Here is an 11,240-nt window from a genome sequence, read left to right as displayed (position 1 = left end):
TTACTTCCACTTACTCCGTGGAATAACTCCCCAGAGGCCTCACCAGATTCCCGTTCATTTACAAACTTCTCCCCACTCCTCAGAGTGTTTCAGGTCAGAATCCAGAGTGTCAGTAATGTTTATACACAGGTTAGGCTCCCTGGTTGGGCATGCAATCATCACCACCCTTTTTGGCCGACCAAATAAAACTAAATTAAATTAGCAAGGCGACAAATTAAAATGGGCAGCTCCCAAAAGGAGGGGAATTGCCCAGAACAAAAGCGGGAAAGCAAACCTAAAAGATCAAATCAAAATGTGGTTAGAGGGGTCAATAATGCACCCCAATCCCTGTGGTTCCCAGTGGGCACAGAACACTTTAACGGTGCCCATCAGACACATGCTCCCTCTCCAGGGACACCTCGCCATGAATGTAGTCACGGCAGATGGGTGGACAGTTGGGTCAGATGATCCCTTTGGTCGCCTGCTGCCTGGATCTGTTTATGGCGAATTTTGCCAAACCCAGGAGCAGGTTCACAAGGAGGTCCTCCCCCCCACCCCAACCCCCACCCCCACCCCCCCCCCCCCGCAACCCGTCCGCACTGGGTGTCCATCGATCAGGAGCGAGGGGTTGAAGTGCAAACAAAACATCAACAATTGAACATAGACATGGTCCATGGACACCACAAGGTTACAAAAAGGGCAGGTTGTTTGGGAGTCCGTGAACCATTTTAACCTATATTGTACAGAACTGCCATATGCACCACCCTCCAACCCAGATTCCCAGTGGGAGAGGATCCCTCCCTAAAGGGTCCTCCACTGGGGACCTCTGCCGCCAAGGTGTAAAGGCAATCATTACCTCAATCAGGGAGCTCACATTCCAAGAGGCCAACTATATGGGCCTCGTTGAGGTCAATAAACTCTGCAAGAGCAAGGTATGACTCAAAAGCACCTGACCTGCTGACTGAATGATGACATGATTAAAATGTCCTGGATGGTGTGAGATGGGGAGTGGATATAGCGGTCATCTACTTTTGAATGCATATTACTACATGTGCGTTTAAGGCAGAGAATGGACAGGAATGGTCAGCTCCAAGTTGGCAGGCCAAGTGCCAAATCAGAGTTAGCCACCGCTTGGTTACTCTGCTAGCTTTCATTGCACTGGTGTTGTGGGATTTCTTTCAGCTTCCATTGCACGCGTGGCTGCTCCTATTGTGACATTCCACAGCATGATGATTGGTACAGGCCACACAGGATGGCACTGGGAACAGACTAGCTCCCCGCTGTTTTCTTCTTTACCAGAGCGGGTAAACTAGCAGCACTACAGAGCTGATGTTGGGCATGTTGGCATCCTGAAAACAAACTCATTTAACTGTGCTGTATTAGATAGTGCTTGCACTTCAACAGTATGTAGAACAGATTGTATCAAATTAGCTCAGTGCACCATTACACCAAGAAACTACAAAAGTTCGTGAACGTAGCCCAATCCATCACACAAACCAGCCTCCCATCCATTGACTCTGTCTACACTTCCTGTTGCCTTGCCAAAGCAGCCAGCATATTTAAGGACCCCATGCATCTCGGACATTCCCTTTTTCACTTCCTCCCAGCGGGAAAAAGATACAAAAGTCTGAGATCACGTACCAACTGACTCAAGAACAGCTTCTTCCTTGCTGCTTTTGAATGGACCTACCTCGCATTAAGTTGGTCTTTCTCTACACCCTAGCTATGACTGTAACACTACACTCTGCACGGTCTCCTTTCCTTCTCTATGTATGGTGTGTTTTGTCTGTATAGCGCACAAGAAACAATACTTTTTACTGTATACTAATACATGTGACAATAATAAATCCAATCAAAATCAAATGTATTGAAGATCGATACAATGTTGAGTCTAAACTACTAGCTGCTGAAGATATGATAGCGACAACAGGTTGAGGTCACTAAAGGGAGTTAAAATTCAATTTATAATTGTTGGAATAAGCCAGTTTATAAGTACTGATGTAATTTCTAATGAGAAATGCTAACTACTGAATAACCTTTAGATGAAAAAAGCAGAAAGTCAGTGGATTGCAATTTACGCAGTTAGGATCTTGTTGTATCCCCTAAACAAAACCTAATGTCTTTCATCAGTGTTAGACAAGTATTAACGGAATTTAGTAATAAATGTTAATGATGGGATTGGTGTTTGTGTTAATGACAGGGACTGTTCTAATAATGAAGTCCTGTGTGATTCTGATGACAGGGCTGCTGCTAAGGTTAATGCTGTCGCAGTTTATGTTAATGATTTGGGTGAAGTTGATGCTAAGAATGGGGACAGTATTGACTTCATTGTCTTTTGTGGGCCTTTTAATGACTGAAGCTTCTGATGTGAGGCTGACATGGATGTTCACTAACCGACAGTTCATGTTGCCATTGTTGGTGCTTGGGGGGGAGCATCTGCAGCTGGGCCACCGCAGGTCTTGCTCTGAACATGTTGGACATTGTGGCTTTGCTGTTCCTTGAACTAAATGTCAGTGTCTACTCCCGCGTGGGCTGGCCAGCTCCAGTGTTTTCATAAGATCCACAACGCAAAAGTTTATAAGGCCCTTTCTTCGAGTGTTTTTGTATCATTTGTACTGACCACATTGATGTTGTCTGTCCTGGGACAGTTCACAAAATCACAGAACTGTTACAGGGCAGAAAGAGGTCATTCAGCCCATCATATCTACAGCAGCTCTCTGAATAAGCAATTTACCTAGGGCCATTTTCCCCTTTTCCACATAACCCTGCACATTCTTCCTCCCTAGGTACCAGCCTAATTCCTTTTTGAATGCCTCGATTAAACGCTCCTCTACCAATCTCTCAGGCAGAGAATCCAGATCCAAACCACTTAGTGGGTGAAATGTATTTTCCCATTTCACATTCATTTTTTGCCAATTACTTTAAATTTGTTCTACATAAGAACATAAGAACATAAGAAATAGGAGCAGGAGTAGGCCATCTAGCCCTTCGAGCCTGCCCCGCCATTCAATAAGATCATGGCTGATCTGTCGCTGCTCAGTTCCACATTCCCGCCCTCTCCCCATAACCTTTAATCCCCTCTCTTATCAAAAACCCATCAACCTGCGTCTTAAAAATATTTAGCGAGGCAGCCTCCACCACTTCAACGGGCAGAGAACTCCTGAGATTCACCACCCTTTGAGTGAAGAAGTTCCTCATCAACTCCGTTCTAAACCGCCTCCCCTTTATCTTGAGGCTGTGCCCCCTAGTCCTACTGTCTTTTTTGAGCGGGAAAAGTCTCTCCACCTCTATCCTATCCATCCCATTCATCATCTTATACGTCTCAATGAGATCTCCCCTCATTCTTCTAAACTCTAACGAGTACAAGCCTAGTTTATTCAGCGTCTCCTCATAGCTCAATCCCCTCAACTCCGGTATCAGCCTAGTAAACCTCCTCTGCACTCCCTCCAAGGCCAAAATATCTTTGCGCAGGTGCGGCGCCCAAAACTGCACACAGTACTCCAGCTGCGGCCTCACCAATGCCCTATACAGCTGCAGCAAGACCTCCCTACTTTTATATTCAATCTCCCTCGCTATGAAGGCCAGCATCCCATTCGCCTTCCTGACCACCTGCTGCACCTGCAAGCTGGGTTTTTGCGACTCATGCACAAGGACCCCGAGGTCCCTCTGCACCGTCGCCTGCTGCAGTTTTTCGCCACGTAAGTAATAGTCCTTCCTACCATTCTTCCTACCAAAGTGGACCACCTCACACTTGCCAACATTAAACTCCATTTGCCATTTCCTGGCCCATTCGCCCAGCCTATCTAGATCCTTCTGTAGACTCTCCACACCCTCTGCACAATTTGCCGTTCCCCCAATCTTGGTGTCATCAGCAAATTTCGACACCCTACACTCGGTTCCCTCCTCCAGATCATCTATATAAATGGTAAAAAGCTGAGGCCCCAGCACCGACCCCTGGGGCACTCCACTAGTCACCAATCGCCAATCCGAATAGCACCCATTGACCCCCACTCTCTGCCTCCTATTTGACAACCAATCCTCTATCCACGCTAACACCCTACCCCCAACTCCATGCCCCTCGACCTTCTGCAATAACCTCTTGTGAGGTACTTTGTCAAACGGCTTCTGAAAATCTAGAAAGACCACATCCACCGGCTCTCCTCTATCCACCGCCCTAGACACATCCTCATAGAACTCCAATAAATTTGTCAGACACGACTTCCCTTTAATGAAACCGTGCTGCGTCTGCTCTATCAAGCAATTCCCTTCAAGATGCCTCGCAATTTCCTCCTTAATGGCAGATTCTAACATTTTACCTACCACAGACGTTAAACTAACCGGCCTATAATTCCCCGCCTTTTGCCTGGCACCCTTCTTAAACAATGGCGTAACATTAGCCGTTTTCCAATCATCCGGCACTTCCCCGGAATCCAGCGATGTCTGGAAAATAACCACCAAGGCATCCACTATCAACTCCGCCATTTCTTTCAGAACCCTTGTTTTCTCTCTTGTTTTCAATCTGTTTATGAATGGTAAGAGTTTCTCTCTGTCTACCCTGTCCAGACCTCTCATGATTTTAAACACCTCTATCAAATTTTCTCTCAACATTCTTTCCTCCAAGGAACACAGTTCCAAATCCTCCAATCTACCTTGATAACTCAAGTTCCTCATCCCTGAGACCATTCTCATCAATCTTTTCTGCACTCCCTCAAAACCCTTCACATCTTTCCTCTGGAACTGGACACAATACTCCAATTGAAGCCAAACTAATGCCTTATACAAGTTCAATCTGACTTCCTTGCTCCTACTCTAAGCCCTGACTAATAAAGCCCAGGATACTGTACGTTTTGTTAACTGTACTCTCAGCCTATCCTGCTGTCTTCAGAAGAACATAAGAACGAGGAGCAGAGAAGGTTATCCAATCCCTCAAGGCTGCCCCACCATTCCATACAATCATGGCTGATTTCATCTCGGCCCCGTCTCCACTTTCCTGCCCGTTCTCCGTAACCCTTCAATCCATTACTACCTAAAAGTCTGTATCTCCTCCTTAAATGTACTCAGTGTCCCAGCATCCACCGCACTCTGGGGTAGTGAATTCCACAGATTCAACACCTTTTAAGAGAAGTCCCTTATCTTGGTTTTCAGTCTGCTGTCCCTTATCCTAAAACTATGATCTATTGTTTGGAGAAAACATCCTCTCTACATCTACCTACCCTGTCGATCTGCTTTGACATCTTGTATACCTCAATTAGATCTCCCCTCATTCTTCTAAACTCTAGAGAGAGTATAGTGGAATATAGTGAAAGTGGAACTGATCCACTTCAGATCAGCCATGATCTTATTGAATGGCGGGGCAGGCTCGAAGGGCTAGATGGCCGACTCCTGCTCCTATTTCTTATGTTCTTATGTTAGGTCTACACTACACAATCTCTCTTCATAAGTCAAATCCCTCATCTCTGGAATCAATCTAACGAAGCTTCTCTGAATAGCCCCCAATGCAACCTCAAGTAAGGGGACCAAAACTGTACATAATATTCTAAATGCAGTCTAGCTAATGCTTTGTACAGTAGCAGCAACACTTCACTACTTTTTATTCTATTCCTTTAGTAATAAATGCCAAATTCCCATTTGTCTTCCTTTTTACCTGCAACACCTGAATATTGTTGCAGCTTTCTCGAACCTTAGTTAGGCTGCACTTGGAATATAATGTTCAATTCTGGTCGCCACACTACCAGAAGGATGTAGAGGCTTTTGAGAGGGTACAGAAAAAAATTTACCAGGATGTTACCTGGTATGGAGGGCATTAGCTATGAGGAGAGGTTGGGGAAACTTGGTTTGTTCTCACTGGAGTGATGGAGATTGAGGGGCAACCTGATAGAAGTCTACAAAATCATGAGAGGCATGGACAGAGTGGATAGTCAGAAGCTTTTTCCCAGGGTAGAAGAGTCAATTACTCGAGGGCACAGGTTTAAGATGTGAGGGCCAAGGTTTAAATGAAATGTACGAGGCAGATTTTTTACGCAGAGAGTAGTGGGTGCCTGGAACTCGTTGTCAGGGGAGGTAGTGGAAGCAGATATGGTAGTGACTTTTAAGGGCCGTCTTGACAACTACATAGATAGGATGGGAATAGAGGGGTATGGTCCCGGAAGGGTAGGGAGTTTTAGTTAAGTTGGGCAGTGTGGTCAGTGCAGGCTTGGAGGACCAAAGTGCCTGATCCTGAGCTGTAATTTTCTTTGTTCTTTGAATACCAGTTTTCTGTGATTCGTGAACGAGGACACTTGGATCCCACTGCAATGATGCATTCCAAAGTTTCTCTCCATTCAAATAATAAGTTATATTTATATTTTTCTGACCAAAATGAATAACCTCCGAGTTAAACTCTATCTGACAAATTTGGGCCTACCCACCTAACCTATCCATATCCATTTATAAATTGGTCATTTCTTTATTGCAACTTACTATCCCACCTATTTTGGTATAATCTGCAAGTTTAGCTATAATACCTCCTGTTCCCTATATCTAAGTCATCAATATCGATTGTAAATAGTTGGAGCCTGAGGACAGAACCCTGTGGTGCCCGACTAGTTACATCTTACCAATCTGAGAAAGACTCATTTATCCCAACTCTCTGCTTTCTGTTGGTTATCCAATCCATTTTTCCAATCCACTGAAACCTCTTCCCATATTTTGGAATATTATAACCAATGGACCTGTTATTTCCATGGCCATTTCCTGTAATAGCCTAGGATCTAGGCCGTCAGGAATTACTCAGCCTTCACTCCCATTAGTTTCCTCCGCAATTCAATGATTTACACACATATGTCCAGGTCCCTTTGCTCCTGCGCACACTTTAGAATTGTGATCTTTATTTTCTATTGTCTCTCTCTCTCTCTCTTTATGTCCTTCTTAGTAAATTAAATCAATTCATATTTCTACACCACAGTTCACAATGCTTCCAAGTTTCATACCATCCACAAACATTGAAAAGATGCCCTATACCCCAAGGTCTAGGAAAAGCAAATGTCCCAGAACTGACTCCAGAGGAATTCCCACTACAAACTCTCCTCCAGCTGACAAACATCCATTCATCGCTACTCTCTGTTTCCTGTTACTCAGCCACATTAGAATCATACAATTCCTACAGCACGGAAGAGGCCATTTGACCCATTGGGTCTGCACCGACTCCCTGACAGCGTATCTTACCCAGGCCCTCTTCCCCAAACATTCTCCATGGCTAATCCTCCTAACTTACACACTTGGAGCACTAAGGGGCAATTTAGCATGACTAATCCACCTAACCCGCAGATCTTTCGCCTGTGAGAGGAAACCGGAGCACCCGGAGGAAATCCACATGGAACGGGGAGAATGTGTAAATTCTGCATTGTCACCCAAGATCAGAATTGAACCCGAGTCCCAGGCGCTGTGAGGCAGCCATGCTTACCACGGTGTCACCATGCTGCCCACATTGCTACTGGTCCTTTTATCCCATGAGCTCACATTGTTCATGAGTCTGTGCATGGTATTGTATTAAATGGCTTTCAGTTCCCCATAGAAAATCTCTTTGGGGATTTTGTGATTACTCATGTTTTGCTGATCTAAGTTGAATTTCCTGCAGTATGGTCTCCATTCTGTTGCCGTTCTTGAAAGAGGGCCTCTTGTGATTTTGACCTGCCGTTGAAATGTGATGAAGGAGCTCAGATGACTTTGGTGGAAGAGTTACAGAGTTTTGATCTAGCGTCTATAACAGACTCAGGACTCTGTGCCCTATCGTAGGGTGAAAGGTATTGTGTTATGAGTCTGTTTGGTTTCTCAATGATTAGCCCCTGACTCTTGTAAATTTAAACAATGACTGTTTATTGTGAATCTTCAATTATGTACAAATTCCAGTTACTGCCACACATTGTGCTGTTCCTCCAAGTAGCCTCCTTCCAGAATGTTCTACAAGCCTATTACCGTGTGACTCTAAGCATCATACCATGGACAGTACTATTGTGCAGTACCACTCTTGCTCTGCTGAGCATCTTTACACTACAAAGACATGCAGGCATAAACACTATTGTTGTAATTTTAAAATCTCTCATGCTTTCAACCAGTTTGCTTATTCCAACGTTTTATCTCGGTGTCCTTATTTGCAAGATGGACAAAGGACAAACACAAGTAAAGGTTCAACAAGTTTATTAACAATAACACTACTAACCCTTAAATTACCCACATAAAACAAGAGGATACCCCAAAATCAGATATACTACCCGCAAAGATGGTTTGGCTAAAACTGCAGGCCCGATTCTCTGAGTCCCTCTGGTCCAGCGTCGCGAAGGTGAGTCTCGATGGCAGCTTCTTCCTTCCTTCTCTGGTCAGTCTTCCGAATGGTCAAGGGTCGCCTCCTTCATCGAGTCTTCTCCAGTCTTCACTGCTGGTGTCTGAAAGTGTGTTCCTTTATCCCCTGCCTTTCCAGAAACTTCTCTGGCTTCCAGCCAATGAGGTCCTAGGAGGGGGTTCCAATACCCAGTGGGTTTCTTGATGTCTGCCTGACAGGACACCAGGGTCCGCCCCCAGGTGTCCATCTCCATGCTGTTGCTTACATGTAACCGGTTATCAGATTAAGCCAACTGCAGGAACTTGTGGTGACAGAAAGTCTGGCCCGATCTGGGCTTCTAACAATAGGCTGGGGCTTTTCAATGGGGTGCAATGATCTCCTGCTAAGTATCAGTAGGGTACAATGACCTTTGATAGGAGGTTGATGAGTCAGGCCCAGACAGGTTTGTGTATTGTACAACTGGCCTGCCTGAGGTTTGACTGTGTTTGATTTTTAATATGCCCAATTCTTTAATTTAGGATATCCAATTTTATCAGCCATTAAACTAGGCCCTGTTTATGTTACACTATCATATAACAGTATTGTCCTAGTACCATATGATTTTAGTCCCCAGAGTGCGCACTACCCAGATATGCAAATTTTTCTACAACATTGAAATTGGAGCTCTCGATGGGCATAGCTGTGCTTCATGGTGTGTACTGGTAATGGCTGAAATGTAACTTGGTCTTGGAGACACTGATTTGGAGTTCAACGTTTTGCCAACACTCCGCAATTTGTTTGCCTTAGCTCTGACTCTTCCTTCTGTGATGTGGAGATCCCGGCGTTGGACTGGGGTAAACACAGTAAGAAGTCTCACAACACCAGGTTAAAGTCCAACAGGTTTATTTAGTAGTAAATCCACAAGCTTTTGGAACGCTGTTCCATCGTCAGGTGAGTGGAAATTTATGTTGGACTTTAACCTGGTGCTGTGAGGCTTTTTCCTTCTGTGGGCAGCTGGGCACAGTCTCCCTGCCTACAGAAGCTCTCTGAACACTGCCTCCGTGACCTTGGGGGAACACAGTCTGCACAGTTTGAAGAGGTTCCCTGAACGGCATTACAGCATTAGGCTGCTTGCAGCTATGTCTCTGTGGGATTCCTTGAAGGAAAGCAATGGCAGAGTTGGGGGGACATGGTGCTGTGAGTTACCATGAAGGGCAGCAGGCACCTCACCACCCAAACACATTTAACCCTGCCCAATGTACAGGAGGTCCAACATTGTGATTTTAGGAATAGAGTTGATGTTAATAATGGGGAGGTGGATGTTTATAGAGTCATAGAGTTACACAGCACAAGAAACAGGCCATTCGGCCGACCATGTCTCTGTTGACCATCAAATATCAGTCTACACTAACCCCATTCTTCCTCAACAGTAACGGGGTGGAGTTTATGTTAATGAAGGGGTGGAGACATGTTAATAATGGGGCGTGTTTTATGCTAACGGAGACTCGGGTTTAATATCAATAAAGGGGCGGGGTTTGTGGTCTATGGGCGGGGCTTCCGCTCCATCACCCCGCGCCTAGCCCCGCCCAGCTTTCTAACCCCGCCTCCATCGCCCTAACCCCGACCGCAGCTCAATAACCCCGCCCCAGTTCCCTAACCCCGCCCCCAGCTCCCTAACCCCGCCCCCAGCTCCCTAGCCCCGCCCTAACTCCCTAACCCCGCCCAGCTTTCTAACCCCGCCTCTATCTCCCTAACCCCGCCCCCAGCTCCCTAGTCCCGCCCTTAGTTCACTAACCCCGCCCCCATCCCCGCCTCTCCCCCCGGCCCCGCCTCCATCTCCCTAGCCCCGCCTCCATCTCCCTAACCCCTCACCCAGCTCCCTAGCCCCGCCCTTATCTCCCTAACTCCGTCCCAAACTCCGTAACCCCGCCCCCCGACGCCTAGCCCCGCCCCCCCCGCGCCGCGTGTGCAGCCATTTCCCTAACCCCGCCCCCATCACCCTAGCCTCGCCCCCTGTCTCCTAGCCCCCGCCCCGTCCCCCCGGCCCCGCCTCCACATCCCAGGCCCCCGCCCCCAGCTTCCGTGCCGTGCCCCGCCCCCTGCGCCGGCGTGCTCCGCGGAGTGCTCGGTGACGTGGCGCTGGCGGAGCGGGCGGGCTTGTGGCGCGAGCGCTGCTGAGGCCGAGCGGCGCGAGGCGGAGACACCGAGCCGGAGACAGAGAGCGAGCCAGCCCGCCCGGGACACCCAGACCCTCACACCGAGAGTGAGAGCTCCCCTACCCCCCTCCTCACAAGCAGCCCGCCGACATGCTCCCCACCGCACTGCCCTCCCTACTCGCCTGCCTCAGCCTCGCTGCACTGAGGGCCCGCGCCGATGAACACGATCACACGGTAAGCGCTGAGGGCAATCCGGGGCGGAGGGAGGAGGGTGTGTGTGAGGGACCCGCCAGGCCCCCGCCGGGCCCGCTCGGTCCCCGGGCTCGAGTTGGTGCCCGGGGCCTGTTGTCGAGGCAGAGAGGCGGGGGTGCTGCCCGCTGACAGCCCCCGGCCTGGGGAGTGTGTAGGGAGGCTGGGCCGGGCAGACAGAGCCGGGGCCTGGGGAAACACAGAGCCGGGGTGTGTGCGGGCCTGGGCCGGGCACACGGCCCTGGGGGTGGGGGTGAAGCTGGGCCGGGCACACGGCCCTGGGGGTGGGGGTGAATCTGGGCCGGGCACAGCCGGGGCCTGGAGGTTGGCACTGGGATTGCAGCCTCTCTCTCTGACAGCAGCAGCGTTACTGGGGGAAAGGCCTTGTACTTCCTCCTGGCTGCTGCAGTTATTCAGGTTATCAAGTGTGTGGGATGTGGATCTGGGTGTGTGTTTGAGTGGCTGGCTGTCACCACCCTGCCTCTGATAGAGATTGTCCATCACTGATCCAGAGTGGATTATATATCCAGAAAACACTTCATCACATTCACATTGCTCTC

The 11,240-nt window shown here is 48.1% G+C and overlaps 1 protein-coding gene across 1 annotated transcript in view; it reads left to right on the top strand.

Moving 5' to 3' along the window:
- The first annotated feature begins 10,409 nt into the window (after positions 1 to 10,409).
- tm9sf3 (transmembrane 9 superfamily member 3) overlaps positions 10,410 to 11,240 on the top strand; it is a 144,597-nt gene continuing 143,766 nt past the window's right edge. The window contains exon 1 of the mRNA XM_080215749.1: positions 10,410 to 10,665. Within this exon, the coding sequence (XP_080071875.1) occupies positions 10,582 to 10,665 (84 nt within the window). The 5' untranslated portion in view covers positions 10,410 to 10,581. The remainder of the gene's footprint in view (positions 10,666 to 11,240) is intronic.

The sequence above is a fragment of the Carcharhinus amblyrhynchos genome, chromosome 31, assembly GCF_965287045.1.
Source record: "Carcharhinus amblyrhynchos chromosome 31, sCarAmb.v2.hapA, whole genome shotgun sequence".
Lineage (NCBI taxonomy): Eukaryota > Metazoa > Chordata > Chondrichthyes > Carcharhiniformes > Carcharhinidae > Carcharhinus > Carcharhinus amblyrhynchos.
Note: the sequence above shows the minus strand (reverse complement) of the source record. Positions and strands in the feature narration are given on the sequence as shown.